We start from the raw sequence: 24,735 nt of genomic DNA, 5'->3' as shown, positions 1-24,735 counted from the left end.
ATGTATTTAATACACATTAATCTACTATGGCATTCAATTTAAATGCCACTAGTTGTTGTGTAGTTTCAATGAAAAATTAATAGTTTGGGTTCAGATGACATCAAAACTAATACAAAATTACTATTGTCAATAAGCTCATGAGGTAAGGACAAGGTAATCTCAAAATCTCTCATTTTGAACAAAGTCTGTTATGTCTGTTTGCTACCAGTTTTTATATTCATGGTTGACTCTCTCTCATGTCCATGTTTGGGTACTTCTTGTGTAAATTAGCTTCCCATGATTTCTGCTGTGATGGTTTAGTGAAAGCTTGACCGTGGCTGTGTGCTCACTTGCTGTTTTTGTTTTGGTCACTCATTGTGTATAAACCTTTTCACCAGACACCGACAGATCTCGACCAACATGGGCATAATTGAAATTTTAGGAAAAAAAAAAAAGGTTTTTCAGCTGAATGATTAATAGAGTCAGTATAAATCTGCATTCAAAGGTGCACTTACCTTTCTGATGAGAGTGTCTGCCATTTACATGACCCCACAGAGATGTTATTGCTATGCCTGTTCCCCAGTGTGACATTAAACCTTTCTATCTTGCATCTATCCAGTTGTTTTTTTTTTTGTTTTTGTTTGTTTTTTTCAAAGAAACAAACTTTGAAAAAAAAAATTCTTACACTGAGTAGTCCACAGATCTGACCTGTAACTTGGACTGGTGGCTCTAGAACATTTCTTCTGACAAAGCAATAATTTCCATGGAGACTCTGTGCTAAAAAAAAATGCATAGTGCACCATCTTTAATAATGAGAGATAGATAAATATTTGCATCACACCTATTAAACTCTGTGATAAAAACTGTAAAATAAATGTAACCTTTGAATAATCCTGTCCCTCTGTGAGTCATCAGAACACGGTCTTAAAAATTACTTTTTTAGGGCATGAGTGCAAAGTTTATTATTTGCATAGTTAAAAATTTTTTTTTTAATAATATCTCAGCTCTATGACTTCATTCTTACTACATTCTTTGTATACACCTAAAAGCAGATAATGAAAGTGCAATCTCAAGTCCGATTAGCTGCTGCCAGACACAAACATCAATTTCCTATCTTAACTTCTCTGTCAGAGTGTTTGATAGAGTATATGCTTTGGCTGCTGATGTGTGAGAACGAACAGTACCTGAAAACGCACAAGATTACAATGGCTGTAGTCAGAGAGATGAGGGAGACGCTATGGCCCACAGTGTAGCCAATCTTCACTTGCCAAAAAAACTTGCCCTGAGAACAAACAAAACAATAGTATAAGTCAGCACTGAATTACATAAATGAAAAACACACTCCTTATTTATTTTATTTATTATTTATTTATTTATTTATTTTACTACATATTTATTTTTAATAAGACTTTTTGACTCTTTGTCAATAGTATTGACTTCTATTTTCCTTTAGGGCTGATAAGATAAATATGAATTTTAATAATCATGATTATTCCAATAGGGCAAAATAAGTGGTTTTAGATTCATACAAACTATTGATCCTCAAGGGAAATTACTTGGACACAGCGGCTCAGAAATACAATTATGAAACAATCTTAGTAACAAAAAGCAATTATAAGAACAGCTTAATTTAAATAAAAATAGAAGCAATATATAGGGTCTTTGTAAAAATAGTACAGTACAAAAACTACTAAATGTTCTCCTACAGTCCAATTTATCAGACATTGTAAATGAAAGTGACTTAAAGATTTTACTCTTTCATATGTCAAAAACTGAGACACCACAAATAGTTGTTTCTTCTCACAGTTTCTATAAAAAACTAAAGTCTGTCAGTTAGATAACTTTTGAGCAGTGTTGCATAGTATTTGTGTGAGGGGTCAGATCTTTAGGACTCAGGAGATACAGTGAGTCTCGATGAAAATGAGATAAAGCTTTCTCCCGCTTCACTTGCCACTATCAACTATGCAGGACATTGATTTCCTTTTAGAGCTGGGCGACAGCTCGGTCTCCTCTGATTCTTATGTGGAATACTAATGAGCCGCTCCTATGAGTCAGAGCAAAAAGTGTCCACCAGAAAAGCTTTTACCACCCTGTCCAGAACATCTAGTCTTCACCTAACTTCTGCTCATTGGTAAGAAGTGCTCTTCCACAGAGCAAAGAGAGCCCATTACATGTATTTATTGCTTCCCTTTTTCCTGAGGCGCCTGTAAAGCTGCGACAGTTCCTATTTGATTATATATAATTACCTGACCTGACCTTTTGTCTCTTCTGTGTATGTGAGAGTACGGCAGGAAGCTACTTTTTAATTTGTGGCTATTACACTTGCAAGTTGTAGAAGTGTGTGAGTAATAACAACTTACTTAGGTTAAAATGAGATAGAAGGACATAACATAACGGATTGACAGTATGGGGAACTGAAATGCAGTGTAAAGTGCATATAGGGACATCACCAATTATACTGTACATTTTACACATTTTTGTTAAAAGATGTACACACGAACAGTATTTCTGTTCAAGTGGTCATCTAAAATTTTCACTTTTCAAAAAATGTTCAAAACAATGATATGTAACAAATATAAGAATGAAATTTCAATCTGAAAAATGCAAAGGTAATTTAAAAAGTCCATTTGTTTTAGTCTTACTCTCTTTTTTTGGATATACAGTATCTTATGCCTGATGTATCAAAATCTTCATAATTTCATTTGAAATATAATGCCTTTATTTTGCATAGTCAGTTTCAGTGGCAATGGTGCAAAGCTCCCATCACAAATAATGTATGTGCTGTGAAAACACCGCATAAGTCTTTTGATATAATTGGCACAAAATTTGTCTACAAAATGCCAGCAAAGGGCACTGCATTTGCCGACACACTGAAGATCGTTCGCTTCGTCAAATATAAAAAAGTGGAGGCAATTTGAGCAAAGACAACTCAAAGAGTTTCAAAAACACAAAGATGCTTCATGGATTACAATAAGCTGGTGTTTTGCAGTGAAGGGCAAGTGTTGTAAACTCTGAAGAGGAAAACAAACTACATAAACCAGATTACTAAAACATGAGTGAAGATTCAGTTATATTGTGAATGATAATTGCTGGCTTGGGTCTTTTTAATCAAGATGTTCTACAGCAAACTGTCCGTTAGTAAAAGCATGTGATTTGTGAGTTCAGACTTTTGATTTGAAGTCTACTGAATATGAAGCTATTTGTATTTGTTTTAGAAGAAAAAAACTGCAATAGATCAGTATGAGTGGACATAAAACATACTTCATACACATACACTTTTGGTAGATGCATTCCCCTGGTTTGCAGTTGACTCTATTTTCCAGAGTCAACTGTCAGGACAAAATGTTCACTTGCTACTTTATAATCCCACCACCTCGTCACCCCATCACTAAGCCTGATCTTTGTAGAAGCTACAACATTGCCTGAATGAATACAGATCCCTCTTGAGTAGTTCTTTTTAAGCCTCACAAGTCTGAAACCTGATCGATTGGGGATGCGTAAAAAAAGACTTAGAAAATCGATAAGTCCTGATAGACTCAGCACCCTCCCGCAGAGGGATCTGATTTTTCCTGCACGTTGGTCCCCTGCTATTATTGTGTCCCGCCTAAGCACTCAAACGTATTCATTGAGCGCAGGGAACTTGTGGCGGTAGGGGTGGTGCACTCACGTCATCACTGGTGCTGTTCGGGTTATATCCACAGTTCAGGGCGATGTCAATAGGATGCATGTCCGTCCATCCGTCCGCTGTGCAGGTTTTGGAGAGGTTACCTGTGGGTTATATGGGCACAGGGAGAGGTCAGTGCTCACAGCCAGCCAAAGTCTCATTTACCATCTCTCCCAGACACTTTAAATCAATCTAGCAGCAAGAGTTGTGACATGAACTGACCCAGGACCAAATCAGGAGACTGATGACAAACCACACACAGAGAACCTAATGCACAAATACAGTATATGTATGAAGACATGAGCTGATTGACCCACAGCAATAATATGTTAACATGAGGCTTGCCATAAGAACAGATACCCAGATATTTGTTGATACTAAAGCAAGATACTGATCAGATTTAATTGCTCATATTTAATGTTTAATGAATAGTGTTAACATTTTCGCATTTTTAGTATGTATGGTAAATATGAATTAATGTAATTTGTGTTATGATTGAATGATAAGATACTATAAGTAATTTCCTTTTTAGAATATCTATCTGTCTAAATTGATATAAATGTATAGATAGATAGAGAGATAGATATAGATGTATAATTATTATAATAAGATGGAGTTGGTTAATACTGTACACATCAATTCCTCTTGTTCATTAAAAACAGCATCTCAGCCTGAGTGTTGAGCCTCTTCCTTCCTATGTACATCTGTCTGAAATTTTAGTAACAGGATAACAGCACGATCTCTTAAAAATGGACAGATATGTCTGGAAGGGCATCCAGCTTAAAAAAACAATGCCAAAAGAGAAATAATTTGGTATTGCATTACAGGTAAATGTGTTGTATTTGTTCATTCATAGTTGTTCATGTTTTATTCATCAGGACTCTAAAGAGGTTCTTGTAAACTGCTTATCTAAATTGAGCCTTCTCTCCCTTCTGCAAAATGATCCTGTAAACGAAGGTAATTATATCTACAAGGATTCATTTGCATATTCATTTAACATAGAATGGCAGATAACTGGGCAGAAGGTACTGTCTAGACAGTCACACATCAACGTCACAGACTTCGGCATAATATAATTTACCACTAATCTGTTCCTGGTGAATAATGCTAAATATAGAGGTATACTTAGCTTCTGACAGCAACAAAACAGCACATAATGAAGTTGTGTTTGCGTCAAATGAGAACAAGAAAACAGAAACAATAATTATTTTTTCACTACTTTTCTAGGTTAACTTAAGGTGAAATTCTTGTTCTTATTAACCAATGGGTCAAAATTACCTATTATTCCAAATTTTCTAATACCAAAAAGCATAAGAAAAGTTGAAACTTAAACAGACCCTAGACTTCTTGTAAATGCTTTGAAACTTGTGAGGGAAACACAATCCCAGCTGACACTTTACTGTTACCAAAAGAATAAAAGTATGTTGACAGATTCCACAAACACAATAAGAGGAAGACCTGAAAACAGAATAGTTGAGATTTATGAATCACTATATGACTTTTTCTGAGTCTTGCTGAAAAAGATATGTGACATTGTGAGCCTTGCAATGTGTCAGTTTATTACTTTGTGCCCAAATATAACAGATATGAGCAGTTTTCATGCTAATTGGATTTTGGTATCTGGCAGCACTCATAAAGCCACAGCAAAGAAGCAAAGAACACTCTGTAACTAAATATGGACTGATATTGGTAATACTGTAGATATAACATACGGATTTATTATGACTTTTCACTGTTAATTAAACATGCCCTGGTTTAAGCATCAGTGCAGTACCTAAAAATGAACATGACAGAGGGGTTAAACAGAATGTGCTTTTGAATGGCTTGGTGATTTTTGTGTATGTGACCTCTGCACATGACCTTTGACCTTCACCTCTGCACTTCAACAGGATTTAAAGCTTTATCCTCACACTGTTGGAGGCTCAATTTCATAAACTCCAGTCTCTTTCCATTTTCTACATGAGGTCTTTGAAGTAATTCATACATTCATGTCAAATTTGCCAAACCAAGTATGAAATATGAAGAATGTATGACATATGCAGTGAAGGCTGTAGAATCCTAATTTCATTTATTGAGTGATTACATGTTTTGATGTTAGAAGCTTTCATAAATAATTCAAACTTTTCACCATTTATTATTAACAGCGTTTCCCATTAAAGCTGGAGTTTTTTTGTTTTTTTTTGGAAAATGAATAGGCCTGTGATGATAATTACAATATAGACTTATTGTTCAATATAGGAAATATTTTGAGGCTCAGAATTGATTTACATACATTTTCTTTGCAATAGTTGGGAGATTATTGTTATTTTAGATAAGATTAAGCTGTAGATTGTTGAAAAAGTAACTTCAGTGTCTACTTTAAAAATGGTTTACTGGGATTGACTTGGTTAGACTAATTTCAATATTATTGTTTATCGTTATACTTAATAGAAATATACTTATAGAAATATACCGTGCTTAAAAATGTGTTATTGTGACAGGCCAAAAATGTTTTACATTTTGTTATCTCCTATGGAGTAGGCCTATAGTGTAAAAGCAGCACTAAGCTTTCTTTCACTACCCACAAAATCTGTTCAAAAGCTGTGCATATCCCCCCCAAAAATCATGATTGCCAAGGTTTTTTTTTATAGCTAAAAAAAGTTAGAGCTGTGGTAGGTAACTACTTCCTTCATTCACGACTTGAAAAGTAGTTAGCCCAAATGTACCAGAGGAACCCACAGACTGAACAATGAACTGATATGAGAAAGTAGTTTCACGACAAGTTTAAATAGAGGTAGTAAGTGATTTTTACTCTGAATTTTTAAATAAATAAATATATTTAAATATTTCCAAAGAAACAGTGACTAAATCATAAAGGAGCATTTTGTTGTGGAATCACGGTTTAGATCCAGTAGTTTAAATGTGTGTAACATTCTGCCACACAGTCAAAGCAAACTAACTTCAGTCATTAAAATACCATTAAGAAATAAACATTTTGCGTCTCCATGGAGATAACACTGACCTCTAAACTATAACACTTATTTATGGCTGTGAGCACTGTTTTTCCTCCTATATCAAATAATTATAGTGAGAATTTGCTGACCTTGAACATATATTTTCATTAATATCATAAAATGTATAGACTTTTTGTATTGATTTGACAATTATTTGAACTTGCATTCGTGGCTACAGTAAAAGGGATCTTCTTTCTCAAATTGTCTTGTCAATAGTAGAATATTATCTCCCAGCTGGGGGCAGGGAGTGAGTGGGCCTGCTGGGTCAGATACAGACTGTAGGAGCAGGTAAGAGAGGAGGAGAGGGGCCTGGGGTACAGAACAAAAAAGGATGCCTCAATTTGAAAATGTGATGAATGAGAAAATGGGCTTGGAGATTTGGGCACAAGGAACGGCAATGAATAAACCTAATCTCATCAGAAATCATCATAATGAATTCAAAAAGTTCAAGATATTACACTGTGCAATATTACAATAGTGAGGACAGGTGGAAGTCTGGAATAAAAGTAGATATTTTAAATTGAATATAAATTAGCATCATTAATGTAAATGAAAATACTGTATTATGAATAACCACATAATAATTAACCACATACTTAAAAAATATTCAGTTCTATTTACTAACCTCAGAAAGGACTTAAGAACAAAGTGCACTAATGACATTGGTGGAAAAATATAGTATAGTGATATGTAAATGAGTGTAACTGTCTGGTTGGTTTAAACTCCTAACTTTTCTTTGAGGAGTTGTTGACTTCTAGCAATTTTGTGACCTCAATTTTCCCATCTTTTATTGAGTACACCAAGGAGGCTGCGGTGGTGACATTTTAAAAGACTCAACAAAGTTACTGTAATTTGTCTGACTTGGCTGACTTCTAAATTACTGTAAAATAGGTTTAAACTTGTGTAACTATAGCAACGTGGATTACAATAATACAAAAGTATTCATAAAAGTTTCATAGAGTTTAAAACTAGACATGAGACAAACTTTACTCTCTCAGCTTCTCAGCATAGACTGGTAATTCTGTGTCACCTTAAAATGTATGCCGATTTATTTATTTCAGATTAATTTCAGGTCTATCTGAATGGGCATATCAACAATAGTGGTGCAAATATATCATGTGAACAAGGCATACTTTTGATGAAAGTTTATCTATATTCTGAGCAATATAGAAGGAAAGAGAGCATTCGGTAAATGCTTTGGGGCAGCCAGTGCTCATCCTCCTCTTTGAGTCGATGCCAAAACAAAGGTTAACAGATTTGTTGGACTTGTGTGTGTTTTCACAGAGCCAGACTTTAATCTGTAGCAGGCTTTTCAATGCTGATCCTTAATGTAGATCAAATAAAGTCCAGATAGTTTTACAGTAAGATGGTAGAACTGTTATTCCATGCATAAGACACCTGGTACCTCTTGATATCTGGAAAAACAACTGGTCCAGATGGTCATCATGCATAATGGACCCTTTGGTTTTCCAGGGCTTCACATCACAAGAGGAACATTTCCATCATCCATTTCAAATAGCTAAAGGGAGAAATGGTTATGAAATTCAACTGATTAAACCAGTCCTTTATATAACAAAGGCTATCTCCATACACTATGCACTCCCTGCTTTATCCCTATGTGAGTTTGCCTTGGGCATTCTGTGGGGTTTCTCATAAGTTTGTGGTCGCCCGCCAGAGATGTGTGAAAATCACACTTTGATGGCTCTAAACGTCCATTTACATGCAAAGGCCACCAGTCTTCATTCACCATCCTTCTCCCCAAAGGCTGGTGTGGATGCAAATGCATTTCATATATTTAAAACACTCTCAGCTATTTACACAGAAATGTAAATAACCACATAATACCATATAATGATAGACTATAGCCATCTGTTTAGGTGGAAAAACAATATTTTATAACCCAGTTGTTTGTTTGCTTTTTGCCCAATATGGATTTGAAAGTCCTAATCCAAATTATTTGTGACAGAGGTGTGACATAAAAAGGCCTCAATGACAACATTCACAGTTTCTAACAATAAACTATATACCAATAATATACCAGGAGTGGAATTTTAAGCCTGGGGCTAAGTCATTTTTTTAATCAAAAAGTCCTTATTGGCATTTATTTCCCATGTGTAGAAATAGATTATGCACATTAAAAACACAGGTTACAGATGGTGTGACAGATGCATAATAATAACTCTCTCCATGGCCAGTTCCTGACCTTTTTAGAAAACCCATTAAAAATACTAAAAAGCCAGAATCTGTATTTGTAGTTAACCAAAGACAGACAACGTCTCAACAAAAAATATGTTAAATAGGGAAACAAAGGGGAGCTGAGTATTCTTACCTTTGTGCTGGTCACTGAAGTAGCTGAAGTATGTGGGGCAGGTGATAGTGACCACTTCCCCAACGCTGGCTGAGGGCCAACAGGCGATGATATCCCACGTGCCCTGGCAACCTGACAGGCCAAGACAATGCTATTAACAGGGGATTCGTCATAGAAAAACTCTCTGCTCTCTGTCTAATTAATTACCATGCTTAACCTTAGCCTCACGACACCATGAGGGCGGCGGTGTACGTGTCCGGATTATCACTCAGCAGAAGATCAAATCCATGGGTAAAAATAGCTTTATACTTAACTCTAATAATTTATTGCTACTATAAATATTGAATAGTGAGTCAATAGCATACTTGACATTATACAGAGCGCATATTTACGTCACCGTAGGAGGAGCATAATACTACAAATAATCTGAATGTTGTCTCTTCCAATCACAGGAAATGGTCCAGCTGTGCTCTATGTGTCAATAAAGGACAAACTGAAGACACAAATGAAATGCAACTTTTTCTTAAAATAATGATTTAAAAGTGCTTATTTTATGCATGAGGGGCACAGGTAAATGTGTTTTTTAAAGTTTGAAGTTGTATACTAGGTATAATAGATATATATGTATAGGCGACAGTAGGTCAGTTACTAGAGCGTTTGTCCACTGCTGTCGTTGAGTCCTTGGGCAAGACATTTCGCCCCCAGTGTCTGCATACATTAGTGTGTGAGTGTGTGTGTGAAAAGGAGAGTGGTAGAGCCCGACCGATATGGATTTTGTTGTGGCCGATATGAAACCAATAAAATGGGAGTTGGAGTTGCCGATAGCCGATATAATCGCCGATATATTTAGTGGTGTAAAAATTCACTGCAAATCTTGACTTAGGTTTGGCTCAAGTGGATTTTAAATTGGGTTTATTTAGGCAACATTTATTGTTATTCTGACTCTTTATGTCATATTTACAGACAGTAGATCACATTCTAGCTACTACTGATGGGTAGCAGGACTAAACCAGAACTGAACCAGGCCTGAAAAAGGACTAAACCAGGACTAAAACAAATCTAAACCTTGTGTAAAACAGGACTAAACCAGAACTGAACCAGGACTGAGTGTCAGGACTCGGTCTCTATCTCTCTCCCTCTCTCGAGCCCAAGATTAGTCCTGGTTTATTCATTTTATGCTGAACTGCAGCCAAATATGCAAATTGTTTCTATCCCATGCACACAAATTTCTGAAAGCTTTGTTTTCAGCCGCTGCCGCTGTCAAACTACGGGTCTACATGCGACGTGAAAAGAAAAAAAGTGAGAGAAAGAGAAAACACGGCTCCCATCGTTCGCTTCAAAGAGCCGGCTCTAAGAGCCGTTTAGTTCGCGGACAACCCATCACTACTAGCTAGTAAAGAAACTACCGCTATTAGCCTTTAGCCGTAATTCATTATATGCATAAATGTGGATCATTCACACGTCTATTCACAACTCATTTACATATCAATGCAGGTCCAGTAACAAATATACGGCCAATATAGTCACTTTACAACAGGCCAATAGAAAACAGCCTGTTTATGTGTGGGAGCAACAGCAGCTAATCACTAATCAAAACTAGCTTCAGAGTCGATGTATTTCCAACACTCACCGCTCACACAGGCTCCTCCTCACATCACAAGTCTGCACTAATAAATGTCCTTTTAATCCAGATTCAAACTGATTGTTCGTAAAAAGAATATAATCTCAGTGTTGCGCATGGCTGCGGGTGTAAAGAAGAGCACGTGAATGAAGTGACGTGACTCTGGGGGTGTGTTCAGGGACAGTACGGACACACACAGACAAATGACTCCGTAGATAAATACTGATGTGGAACCACATATGAGGACATTTATCTGTCTGTAAATTGGATTAAATGAACATAATATAGAGAGTCTAAGCTTTATAACGAGGTATAACAGGCCCAAGTGAACTATCGGCCCATATCAGCAAGCATATCGGCCGATAGCCGATATATCTCCAGGAGCCCGTATCAGCCGATAATATCGGCCAACTGATATATCGGTCGAGCTCTAGTGAGTGGTTCCTTCTTGTAAAGCGATTTGAGTGCCTTGAAGGTGGAAAAGCGCTAAATACAGTGGAGGAAATAAGTATTTGATCCCTTCCTGATTTTGTAGGTTTGCCCACTGACAAAGAAGTGACCAGACTATAATTTTAAAGGTAGGTTTATTTTAACATTGAGAGATAGAAGATCAAAAAGAAAATCTAAGAAATAACTTTAATAAAAATATATAAACTGATTATTATTATTATATAAACTGAGTATTTGAACCCTCTAGCCAAAAAAGACTTGGTGGCAAAACTCTTTTTTGCAAGCACAGATGTCAGGTGTTTCTTGTAGTTGATGACCAGGTTTGCACACATATCAGAAGCAATTTTGGTCCACTCATCTTTGCAGATCATCTCTAAATCATTAAGGTTTCATGGCTGTCACTTGGCAACTTGGAGCGACAGCTCCATAGGTTTCAGTAGGATTAAGGTCTGGAGACTGGCTGGGCTACTCCATGACCTTAATGTGCTTCTTCTTCTTCTTCTGTGCTTCCACTCCTTTGTTGCTTTGGCTGTAGGATGTGGGCCATTGTTGTGTTGGAAGACCCATCCAAGACCCAGTTTCAGTTTCCTGGCGGAGAGAAGGAGGTTGTCACTCAGGATTTTAATGATACATGGCTCCGTCCATCCTCCCGTTAACACGGTGAAGTTGTCTTGTGCCCCTGGCAGAAAAACACCCCCAAAGCAGAATGTTTCCACCTCCATGCTTGATGGTGGGTCATAGGCAACATTTCTCTTCCTCCAAACACGGCAAATTGAGTTAATGCCAAAGAGCTTGATTTTGGCCTCATCTCATTCTCTAAATCATTCAGGTGTTTATTGGTAAACTTTAGGTGGGCCTATACATGTGCCTTCTTAAGTGGGGGACCTTTGAGCACTGCAAGTTTTTAATCCATTGCGGCATTAAGTGTTAATGGTTTTCTAAGTGACAATGGTCCCAGCTGCCTTGAGATCACTGACTAGTTCCTCCCATCTAGTTCTAGGCTGATGTTTCACTGCTGAGTATCAAATCCTTATTTCATACAATGAAATGCAAATCAATTAATATATTTTCTTTCTATAATGTAATTTTCTGGATTTTCTTTTTTTATTCTATCTCTCAGTGTTAAAATAAACCTACCACTAAAATTATAGACTTTTCATTTCTTTGTCAGTGGGGAAACCTAAAAAATTAGGAAGGGAGCAAATGCTTATTTCCTGCACTGTAAAAGTATTACAATAATTGCAATTTTCTTTCCAATTTACAACATTGCGAAGTATCTGACATAATTTTTTAGGCATCACTAGTTCTTTTGTTTTCTTTTAATTTAAATATATTTTTGCACATATCACTTTTTTCCAACATTACATGAATGCAAAGTCATAGGTGGGTAAAGTAGCCAAAAAAATAGTACTCAAATAAGAGTACAGATATTTCAAGATTTCAATTTTACTCCAGATTCAAAATAGAGATCCAAGAAATTACTCAAGAGTATAAAAATAGTAGGAACTAAAAGAGTCTGTCTGGATGACATCTAATTTATGATTGAAAGGACAAAACACAAATGCACAAATAATTTACTAATGCCAACATAAAACTTTTAGCACTTGTGCATTTACTCACAGTGGTAAGAGTTATCAAATCTTTTACTTAATTAGTAGTATTCAAGTAAAAGTATGGTAAAAGTATGTTATTTACCTGAGTAATATTTCCCAGCTCTCCAACCCTCACCTGTCTGTTTTAATAAAGAAGGTCACCTACAGCTATCACGCCCCCTTCTGTTTGACAATAATACGACTCAAAAGAGGCTGCATGTATAACGTGAATAGACTCATCCTTATCTCCACAGTGACCTCATTTTTCTCAGTCCTATCTGTTTCCTACAGGAAGCTCAGGGGGTCTCATCTTGAATAAATCAATTAGTACTGTTGTGAATGTGCTTGTGATAGATGCCATACATTTACAGCTAATAGTACAACCATATATTTAGAATAGAGATTAGAATTTTGTAGTCTGTTATGGTGGAATTTAAACTAGGCACATTTTGACACCCTTTCAAGCAGGGACTTTTCTTACTATGAATACAAATTGTTTTTTAAAAGTTTTTTCTGTGCCGTTTCTGTTACAGCTATATTTGAAATGTGCCTTCAGCTTGAGGTGCCTTCTTGACCTTCACTTCTCATGGGGGTTGTGGCTTCTATCTCCAGTACAGAGAGGAGCCATGGACTGTCTGACTACACTGGGCAGTGATTGTACGTTGTGTAGCCGACCGCTGCAATCCTGACCCCAAACAGAGTTAAGATGACACAGCGAAGAGTTTTGGGTGTCAAAGCGAAATTGACATGAAAGTCTGGCCCTTCTCAGAGCTCCTCAAAGGCTGAGATGGCTCAAAAGGGAAAAAAAAAATCTTCTCTAATAGGTTGTGTTCACTTGTTATCACAACATACAACTACAATTCCTATGGTTAAAAAATTAGCTAAAGGACAGGTCAGACTTCTATGGCGGAATTAGACTTTTAACAGTCAGAGTTGTATTTATAGTTAAAGGTCGTATTATGCAAAATTAACCTTTGTGAGTTTTAAACCATGTTAAAATGTTGTTACTTTATTGTAGACATACCTGGAGTTGTGTTTTGTTTCATTCATACATGTCTGAGTAATCCTGCATCCTTAGTCTGTCTACATTTTCAAAGCTCAAAATGCCCTGTTCCACCTTGTGATGTCATGAAGCATTAACAGCTACCCTACCTCTAGTTGAATAGAAATAAGCAATTCCAATGCTGAAATGATCAAAATGATTCCGATAAACGTGTATGGATTTTAAAAACACAGTGAAGCTCTTCCTGTATTACCACATGACATCACAAGGTAGAACAGAGAGGCTGAATATGCAGGGTTTATGTGTTAAAGGTGTGAATGAAACAAAGCAAAACTCCAGGTATGTTTTGACAACATTATAACATAGCTCAGAAAATAACATAATATGTGTCCTTTAATATATCTGTAATTACTGGGCCTACCCACATGTCACAAATGTCAACATCTTCTCTGTCGGCAAGAATAAACAAAAGTGAAATTATTTTTTCACAGCTTCAGAAAGTGGTGTGATTAATCAACCCCAAAGTCCTGATTGTTGTTTGCTGAAAGAAAATGAATATGTCAAGTTTGTGAAGCCAATCTCTAACAAATAATGATAAAGTTCAACGTTTGTGAGTCAAAAACAGTAACTCTGCCATAGAGTTACATATCCCCCAGCCCTTCTACAAAGTGAATGTAATGGGTATTTATGGGTTTCATCTTGGTGTATGCAACATTTTGAGGTCTTTTTCCCATTCAAAAAGATATAATATTTAGTTTTAAATTGTCACTATGGAAACTGTCTTCCTAATGTGTCATCATTTTGAAACCTATAAACTGGATTGTAATGTATTTTTACCATCATTTCCACATAATCTGCCTTGCTACTATCGCTACTTGCTACTCTGGCTGTTTCCTATTTCCTCTAAATGGCCTCTCGATCTGAAAATGTGTTTTTGAAAAACACCTGACGTGACGTTGGTGGTGGAGGTGCTATTCTTGCAACGCTGCTCCTCCAGCTCGATCTCGTTCATCATGTCACACATCTGAACGGACCTCACCTGCAAAAGAGAAGTACGCAGGGTCAAAGGTTAAAGTGTTTTTCAATGCCTCTGTATTCAGTACAGTGGACCAGGCTGCAGGCACTGAAATGTGATGAGAATGGGAAATGTTTTGGTCACTCCTGGTGCTTTTGAAAACTGTAAAAAGCTTGTTTTATTAGTTACAAAGATGAGAGATAGCATCATGATCACTGACATTGAAATTCATTAACAGACATTCTTTTCAACCTAGCAACAATCGGACGTTTTTGTTTGTTTTGTTTGTTTTTAAGGAAACACTTTTTTTAAGGATTTTGAATGAGTTTGACAAGAGAATGTCAAAAATAGTACCCCTCCTTGTCTGCTTCTGCAGTGGTGATCAGTGAAGTGCAGTCCAAAGAAGAGCCAATGTGGGGAATAAAGAAGGGCCTATGTGGTCACATCAAATCAACTGTTTATGTAATATACAATGTGTAAAATGATCATAAATGGGTGGGAATGACTTCCAATTACTCAGTTTACTTGAGTGGCCATTGTATTGTTGTTGTATTATTTATTTGTAGTTTTTGTATTTTAAGATAACAAACTGTTTTGTTAACTGTTCTCATTTTAAGCCTGGACTGAGCTGATAAAATAAACGTAATCTGAATATGTGTGTTTTTCACTTACTTATTAGTAAATAGACTCTATCACCATTGGGAATCCACTAAGTAATCTTTTGGATTATTCATCACTGTCTGGCAGAGCAGAAGAATGCACTTTGACAGTCTCTCTCTTGGAGTAGTGGGTCAATGCAAAACGCTACATTGAGCCCAATGAGCTGTGTCTCTGTGGAGAAGGTCAGTGGCATTAGAGACAGCGGCAGTCTCGTACCAAATACAACATCCAAAGATGGAAAGGTCAGGAGTGGGTAGCTCCTCACATGCATTATGTACAACACTACCCTTATGGTGGTATAGTACAATGAACTTTCTATGATCACACACCTAATGGAGATGTCAAACGTGATAGAGATGCATAAGTCATTCAGGACTTATCCCCGACAGCACAAAGCCCACCTCGCACATATCAAGATAAGCTTTTCCTATCTGATAAAATGGTCATATTGAGAATAGGAACTGCTGAGTTATGCAAACAAATCTGAAACTCATTAGTGGGGAATAGGCACCATGTGGATAGGTACAGAAAAACAACCCATGTTTTGAGTCCTCGTATCTGATTAGGGGGTTTTATAAGATATAAGATGCAGGCCAGGGGTGAAGGAGTAGAGAAATTCCCATAATAAGTCAAAGTTGGCATTTAAAATCTCAATGCTTTGTTTGAGAAAATATCATGGTATAGCCATGGTTTGCTGCAATGTCTTGTACCCCAATGTTAGGTGAAAATGCAATGAAAAACAAGAACACTAATCAATAAAAGGGCAAAAATCTCCACTAAAACAGAGGTATCTCTCTCTGTCCAAATGTGGTCTTAACTCAAAAAAGTTACAGAAGTAGCAAATCACCAAGGCTGCAATTTTTTTAAGTACCATAATTTCCTCCACAACCAACAAAATACCATGTCTTATTCTACACAAAAAACACTGCTAATCCTATAGTTTAGATCTATGCAAACATGTTCTGAAATGTGATTCTTGTATTAGTCTGTCAGTTCATAGGCCTATTTCAGTCTTTTTGTTAATTCTACTGAATGTGTTTAAAATGTGAACTTTAAACAGAATCCCATTATTAAAACATAAATTGTTAATCAAATTGAAATGCAATGCTTGTCAGGATCAGTTGCTATTAGATATTTGTTTCCAAATCCCAAATCAATATTTATTATTCCCATGCAGGCACTTGGAAAACCCCCTAACTAAAAAAGCTACATACTGCATGTGGGAAAAAGTATGTTACCCTGTATTTGGTAGTTTTGTAAATGGTAGACTTACTTAATGACTAAGGACAATCCAAATAAACACACTGTTTAGGCTTGGCCTTTAATAGACTTTTAAAAAGCTCACATGTATTAAAGCATTAAAGCAGACTCCACTCAATGCAAGTAGTGCATTTGAAAAATAAACCGTTCGTCTTTAGCCTGGATCTCTCTTCTCTCTCATCTTGATGGCTACATTTACTCCTTTTCCATGTGGCCAGGGTCATCCTGACACTATCATGATCTTTCCCTGTGAACGCAGGAAAGCAGGATCCAACATAAGCTCAAATACTGTAATCTAGGCACGGACACATGGAGAGTGAGGGGCCATACCTGTCAAACATTTAGCTTACGTGCCCCAATGATTAGATCTGCTCCATGTTATTCCTGATAATGTGATACAGAGACACCTCAGGAGGTTTGATTTCTTGGAATTGGGAATAAACGTGTGTTAATTACATTTCGGAGGTCAGTGTTCATGTCAGGTGAAACAGATTCTTGCAGCACATACTGTATATAAGAAACACTTGGGAATGTAGTAGACAATTCATTATCAAAATATAGTTACTCTTATAGGTGTACATAGGTAGTCTGTAGCCCTTAGAGATGATTCAAATATTGATCAGGTTCTGGACACTGTGACCTTTTGGTTGTCACAGATGTTTAATGGGATAAAATTATGAAGTAATAGCCCATAGAACTACTGAGTCAAAGGTCAATGGTCCCGTAGCAGCCAAACATATTCCTCATCATGTTTGCACTGCTAAATCAATAACAGAGTTGGAATACCCCCATTGACTTAAACAAGGAAGCCTAAATGTGGACTAGTAATGGAAGAAATTATTACAATGTAGATACAGGAATTTGTGGACACTAAACATAGCATTTAGTGGCCATTTCATTGATCATTGTTCATAATCATGCAGTCTCAACGAGCGTCCGTGTAGGCTGAGGGTGCTTAGTTTCTCATATGCAGAAAGTATTTACATTGTGAAATTGTTTGTTTTTCCTAATGAGAGTTGCTTCAAACGTCAGTGTGAAATGTCTAGTGTAATTTACATGATGATGGCAAGATTTTTTTCCCCTCATATTGACAAAACAATCTTGTTAACACATTTTCTTATTCAATTTTATGGCTTCGTATGAAAAACTAAAACCTAATGATAAACCTCTGGTGCAATTAACCACACAAACACTCAATGTAATTGGCAAATGATTAGATCTCAATCTTACATTTTTATTGCCTAGCCCATTCAGCATCCTAGCATTTACCATCTGTTTTACATCGGAATCCCTAACAAACACAAACCTTCAACATTTTTTCTTCTTGAGCCCTTGCTAGAATAAATGGACACTACTTCACACATTTCAAAATAACAAATAACTGATGTCCAAACTTCTGATAACACTGTATCCACACACAAAACTGGGACTGAATTTCGTTTGAGCCTTGCCTTGTTTCTTCTGGCATTTGGGAAATGCAACAAGTTTCTCCATAAACATGAATAATAACACTGCGTAAACAGTGGTCGACAGTGCAGCGGGTCAGGAGGAGGCAGCCATGACAGGGGAACGTGTGCCAATAGACTTACACTGTCGGATAAAGCTTGCTTCATTGAATCCAGCTGGTTTATTAGTTCACTACAGGGATACAGCCAGAGTACACAGAGGGGATGTCCACTGCTAATAAAACTATTAAAACTTAAGTTCCCATGGTACGGTGAATTTTGTCTTATACCCAAAGAAACTCACAGCATACATGTTACGAGAATATATTGCTTCTATTTTTGAGCTACTTGTTATGGAGATTGCAGCATGGAGCAATGAATAAAGATGCCGGTCCCAAACCAAGTCGATAATAAGTGGGTCTGGGTTAAGCCTTTGGGACACACTCAAAGCCTACGCGAGCAAAACAGACCATAAATACTTGCCAGTTTTGATAGTTCTTAGTAAGGAATTCATCACATAAAGGCTATAGCTAAAACAGCAAGACTGGTGTCATAATCATTTCTCAGTATTCCTGTTCATACAAATAAGACAGATTTGCAATTCAGATGAAATCATAAAAAGTATATGAAAAGTGTTTGGGCTATGAAATGTTTGATATAGGAAACAGACGCAACAGTGTACAAGGTTAAATGGTATTTCTGTTTTTGTATTTTTCAAAGCAGGTGGAAGATAAGTGCTCTTTTGTGCTGTTTCTGTGAAAAGATATATATTTAATTTGCTTTTAGCGGAATCACCAAAGAAGCAGGAGTAAAGGCGTCTGAACAAAGACTATGTGTGTAGACAGACTCAGCAGCAGCAACCGGTGAATAGAAAGGCTTTCATCTCACTTAACTCAGTCAGCAGCTAGAGTCCTCTCTTCTCTATGGTAATAATAAATACATACAACTGTCCACTGCTGACTGGTCAATGCTGCTATTACTGTCTAGTTCAAATAGGATTTTAATGTGGACAATTACAGCTATTTGAAACTGGCACAGCCACATAATTTAAGTTTCACACCAGATGCCCTTCCATAACTGCATATCAAATTGGTAGAAATGATAGAAAGACATTGTATCCATCCACACCTTGATGACTGCTACTTATTGTATTATAGTCAACAATTATAACTATGTGAAACTGGCACAGTCAGATCATTGAAGTTTTTACACCAGAAGCTCTTCCTTAACTGCATACTGATTGTCACTAATTTTTGTCAGCTTTAATTGGGAATGGTTGACACTGTTGTATCTAGCCACACCTTGATAACCGCTACTTATTTTATATTGTATTAATGTCAGGATCAGTTTAGCCCATGGAGACTTACCACATGGTGTAGTCCTAAAAAGTGTTAAATTATCTTTAAAAAGTACTGCTTATATCATTTGAGCCAATTTAAAATGAAAAGGCAAGCCAATTACAATGATCCATGCACCCTCATTTTATACAGAGTCATTTTTGGACACCCCTGTGGTTTAAGGTTTTGTTTTCAAAGTAGGTCAGATAGAACTTGCTCTGTTAGGCATATATTGGCATAAAATTACATAAGGTGTTGCACAGCTTCACTAAATAATAAACACACAGCAAAAAAGCAAAATAGCAAAAATGTTAAACTCCACAGTGGAATTAGTTTGTTCATATTTTAGTACAGAGAAAAAGTGTGGTGAGTATTTGTGGGAATAGTTTTTAATGATGGGTAACTCAAGAAAAAATGCTTTTATCTTAATTTAAACAACTATCACTTTATAGATTCCAGTCTATATCACTATCTTTATAATTATACTTAATATAGGGCCTAATACATTTTGCAAATTACAAAAATATCTTATTTGATTTGGTACAATTTTGTCTAGGGATGGTGTATATTGGTAAATATTGATATAGGTCCAGTATTGAAAATGCTATGGTTTTTTTGCTTGTTTTTGGACTAAATAGGGGAAAACATGAACACAGACGCATACATTTTGTTTCACTTCACTATATCATAACATAAATTTGGTCAGTACTATAAACTTTGAAATCTACAGTATATTTTAAAAAAGCTTAATACTTGTATCAGCAAAAATCTGCTCAAAAAATCCATATTGGACTATCCCCATTTTTTTTCTTTCGCTGTATTTCAAAACTTTTCAGAACTTCAGCACAGAGGCAGAATATGACATAATTGGCCACTTTTGGTCCTCTTTCCCTCCTGCGTGATCTGCATTGTGTTAAACAGATAACAGTGACACCGACCCAACGTATACTTTTAAACACTTATGGGGCCCTCTTTACATCTCAGAGTATCATCCGCTGATGCAACAAGGGGTATTTCAGTGTGAGGATAGTTATAGCACAACCCATAAAGCTGTCCAGACTGCCATATATACAACTGAAGAAGAAATGTGTCAACAATTACGTATGTGTAGAGGGTCTTGTAAAGCAGCCTGGTGGGTCGGAAATCTGAGGGAAAGGGTATGTTACAGTCATATGAAAAAATAAAAGAATAAAAAGAACTCACATTTGATATCTCAGGATTTTAATTAAAATACAAGAAATCGTTTGACTGCTAATTACAGCTTTAATTCCCGTAAAAAGCCACTTGGAAGACTTGATAGCTACAGTTGGTTTAATTTAACACAGGCACAGTACAGCAAAGCAGCAGTAAAAATTGACAACCATACATCAACATGAGTCCTCCATCCAATTGACTTTAAACAAGGAGTTACTGCCATGTTCCTGCAATAAATCAGTTCTTTTAATTGTTTATCTATATATCTATATATCTATATCTATATATAAACACACATATATACATACACACACACACACACATACATGTGTGTGTGTGTGTGTATATATATATATATATATATATATATATATATATACACACACACACACACACACACACACACACACACACATATACATATATATATATATATATATATATATATATATATATATATATATATATATATATATATATATATATATATATATATATACACATATATATAAAACCAAAGCTTATGGCGTTAATCAAAAAGATTTTTATCTTAAACAAATGTTAGCCTATATAAAAGCCACCAAAATCTGTATTCAAGGATCTGTATTCAGAATATTGTATTGTATTTTTTTTTATAAGTGGTGGAACTGTCTGAATTGTGCGAGGCTGACTGGTTAACTAAGTGCTTTTTGTTGATTTAACCTTCATGAGTGACTCCATGCCACAGACAATGCACAAACAGGCTAATGTATCTATTAAATGTCACAGTGCAGTCAGAGGTAGAGGAATGATTGAAAGGTAGGAGGGTTAGTGGCAACTCCTTAAAGAAAATAAATATAAGTGACATTTGTGTTAAAGACAACATCAACGACCTTTTGTCACTAATGACTTTTGGGGTTTGAGGAACACATGGTCATAGCCTAAAGGATCCATAGAATAAATTTAACTTCAAATATTATTAACGGCTAATCAAGCTGTTTCCTTAAAGAAAACATACATTATACACTGTTTCCAAGAAGGTGGTATTTATTTGAAGTTTAAGGAAAAAAATGTCTACTTACTTCAGGCAAGTGAGTGAAGAAGAGGAGTAGAAAAAACAAACGCGGCACAGCCATCCTTTTACTTTAGTCTCCTTAGGCAGCCCGCAGAATTTCTCTGAAGTTATTTTAATTGAATATTGTGTAAATAAAAAAAATAGGTTTAAGAATGTTGGACACCAGAGTAGCTCCAGCAGCAGACTGCAGTGCACTCTCCTTTGAGCCGTGCTCCGCGGGAGAGTGAGGTATCTACTGCCGTCTGCCTCTCTGTCCCCGCCCCTCCGCCTCCTCCTGTGGCCATTCACAAACGCACCGTCGCTCGCTCCTTGGCCCCACGATCGGCCCCGGGGGAGCAACACCGACTGCAGTCTGGGCTGAGCGTGAAATGGGCATGCGGTTAACAAGAAGATGTATATTCATTAAATGATCACTAAACCACGAAGCATGGTCCGACTGACGGCTGTAAGTAATTGACGAAAAAAAGTATCTGTTCAAATCAACCAATTAGCCACTTTAGAGGGCAATAAAGCAACAGAATGTGCACAATGAACCATCACGTTTTATAGGCTACATCGAAGAAGCATATTACATGTGTAATGTGTAATTTGATTTGGTTTAAAATATGCCTACAGCTTGGCTGTAAAGGTTTGGTTTGTTTTTGCCACGTTTTAACTATCAAACTTTTCTTCTTTTGTGGGACAAAGGGAACAGATATTTGGCATTTCGCTGGTAAATATTGTTTGCATGTAACAAGATCAATTACAAGCAGATGTATCGTCACATATCTTTTGATTATTGTACTATTTAAAGGGACAGTCTACAGCCTTCAGTCCACACATGAGTCAGAGTAGATAGCCTACTATTTACAAATCTCCCTATTAAGCCAAATCAAACATGTTGAAGCACACATTTGCCTGGACCTGACAGTAGCGTTTGATTCTTTGCCACACAGCTCTACAGTTACAAATTATTATTATTTATTTATGGATGACAAGACCCAATCTTCCTTTGAAGGCATTAGTCTTGTTTGACAACCTTAAGTGGTATAACATCTCCAGTGGTCTACATTCACACAGCCAATCTATCTTTGCTGTGCTGTCATCTGTTATCATCTTTCTTTCGCAGAGCTGCAGCCCCCCACCCACTCACTCAGCTGCATTAGGCCATGTGTCACCGCTCACTGACCCACTCACGTCTGACTGGATCGCCCGCCTCATCCCCAGGTCTGTCATTCTGCATTGGGTCCTGTGAGCTGCACATAATACTGATACAAAATATGCAACAAGACACATGAAATATTAACTTTTTCTTTACAATTTTTGTTAGACTTTTTAAAATAGGAGGAGATGAAGATGAAGCTCAAAGCTGCACGAGTTTTGATAGGATTGTGTTAGAATGGTAAAGGGAAATTTAATATGAAAACAAGATAATATTCAGGTCGAGAGGTTATGGACACAAATTAACAAGAGGTTAATAAGATTTTAATTAGTTCACATGTTCATATGGAGTACTGTATAGCTATAAGGGTCATGGTTTCATTTTATGCTTCAGTATTCTTTCATGGTTTTCTAATCTACATGGCACAATATTTCTGAATATGTGCAAGAGCAAAAGCTAGTTCAAAATCAAATTATAACCCTTTAAATAAACTGCCCTAAAGCAGAGTTAGTGTTAGTTTATTTATTTAGTTAAGTGCTTTTACAACCCTTTTGAGACAATGCATTGTTTGCACAGGCTCAACCATAGCTTTACTTTTAAGGTCAAGAGCCACTAACCTGCCTCTGTTGAAATGCAGCCACGTGGCTAACAGGGCAGACAATAATATGCTTTTAAAGGAATATAGATTTTGGAAAATACAATACTGAGCAGGTTCAGCACTTTTATCCTCTTTGAAAAACAATAGCTCTTGTGTACAGCATTTGCTATTTATAAAACAAATGCATATATAAATAATAAATGATCTTTAATGGGGCTGCCTGTGTAATGTCATATGGCTAATTAGAATAAAGTTCAAGGTAATTTAATTGTCTCAAAAAAGCTTTTTATTTATGTTTATATCATGGTATGTTTTCACTGGTCGTATGGCTCAGTCAAAAGATAATTTAATTACACAATTTTATATGATTCAATATAACTTAACCATAGCAAGTCAATTTGTAATTATAGAGTTATAAGGTTTGAACATTGACAAGAAGAAAATGATTATAAGACTTTGTTATGGTTCAAAATACATTGTAATTGTTTGTGTAAAATAATGTGTGTTGTATAGTGTGTTGTATCTACAACATTCCTTCTCCCATTGCTCTTGTCATCGCAGCTCTAAGCAGTGTCTCCGCTCTTCATCAACAGAAGTACTCTGCTCGCCCAAGGTCAAAGGTCAGCACAGAAGAGGCGCGTGGCAGTGGCATTGTCAGATTGTGGTTCAGGTGTGAAGGACGTTAGCCAGCTGAGCCTGTCCATGTGAACACAAGAGCGGAAATTGGAAGTGAGTTTCTACACCTGTGAATTATGAGCTAACACTTAAGACAATGACAAACAAAAAAAAACTTATGCCACCACTGATATGTTGCACAAGGTAATAGTATATATTTTTAAGAGGACTCTAAAACTAAAAAGTGTACAGATGGCTTTCAATAAAAGCTGTAATGAATATAAAATGACAATTGATAGGCTTCAGATTGAATTGGCACTTGTACATTGGTGTAATAAGTGCTCAAGTACTTTCCTTCTGTATGTAAAAGTTGGTCAAAAGGCAAACCTGTTGTTTTTTTAATTGGGATAGGGAGTGTTGGCACAGATATGCGCATTTCTCTCTGCCCTCTCTATATTGTTTGCTGGCCGGTCCCCAGGAGACGCTTCTGGCAAACAACTGGGCCCAAGATGCAGTATTTCTGGCAGGCGGACATTGCATAAAACCTTTTCCCTGTCGAATTATAAACATCAAATCTGAGCTTTTGTCAAGTTTACAAAGGAGATATATTCCTGCATGTGGCTTAAGACACGTTGGCTCAGAGCACAGCGCTCTGCTTGATTGGCTGGTATTATGTACTAGAGCGAGCCTGTTCACCCTCAGTAATGGAGGCACGGCTTTATATTGGAGTGCCAAGCCCCAATCTCCAGTGCTCAATGTGTGCACTGGCAGCTTAGGATAAGCTCTCCTTGCTCAAATGTGCCCTA

General features: G+C 36.6%; 1 protein-coding gene and 1 long non-coding RNA gene across 2 annotated transcripts in view; one reads left to right on the top strand and one right to left on the bottom strand.

The window, feature by feature from the left end:
- vipr1b (vasoactive intestinal peptide receptor 1b) overlaps window positions 1–21,727 on the bottom strand; it is a 33,983-nt gene extending 12,256 nt beyond the window's left edge. Inside the window, exons 1-5 of the mRNA XM_020925628.2 lie at window positions 21,583–21,727; window positions 14,556–14,649; window positions 8,966–9,076; window positions 3,647–3,747; window positions 1,164–1,261 (exon numbers count right to left, since the gene is read on the bottom strand). Coding sequence (XP_020781287.1) covers window positions 1,164–1,261; window positions 3,647–3,747; window positions 8,966–9,076; window positions 14,556–14,649; window positions 21,583–21,636 — 458 coding nt within the window. The 5' untranslated portion in view covers window positions 21,637–21,727. The remainder of the gene's footprint in view (window positions 1–1,163; window positions 1,262–3,646; window positions 3,748–8,965; window positions 9,077–14,555; window positions 14,650–21,582) is intronic.
- A 184-nt stretch (window positions 21,728–21,911) lies between these two features.
- LOC129408076 (uncharacterized) lies at window positions 21,912–24,043 on the top strand. The gene is made up of 3 exons (XR_008631809.1): window positions 21,912–22,020; window positions 22,684–22,781; window positions 23,908–24,043. It is a non-coding gene; the product is annotated as an uncharacterized LOC129408076 (long non-coding RNA).
- The last annotated feature ends 692 nt before the right edge of the window (window positions 24,044–24,735 follow it).

The sequence above is a fragment of the Boleophthalmus pectinirostris genome, unplaced genomic scaffold (genome assembly GCF_026225935.1).
Source record: "Boleophthalmus pectinirostris isolate CB_2022bp ecotype Guang Dong unplaced genomic scaffold, ASM2622593v1 HiC_scaffold_15, whole genome shotgun sequence".
NCBI classification, from domain to species: domain Eukaryota; kingdom Metazoa; phylum Chordata; class Actinopteri; order Gobiiformes; family Gobiidae; genus Boleophthalmus; species Boleophthalmus pectinirostris.
Note: the sequence above shows the minus strand (reverse complement) of the source record. Positions and strands in the feature narration are given on the sequence as shown.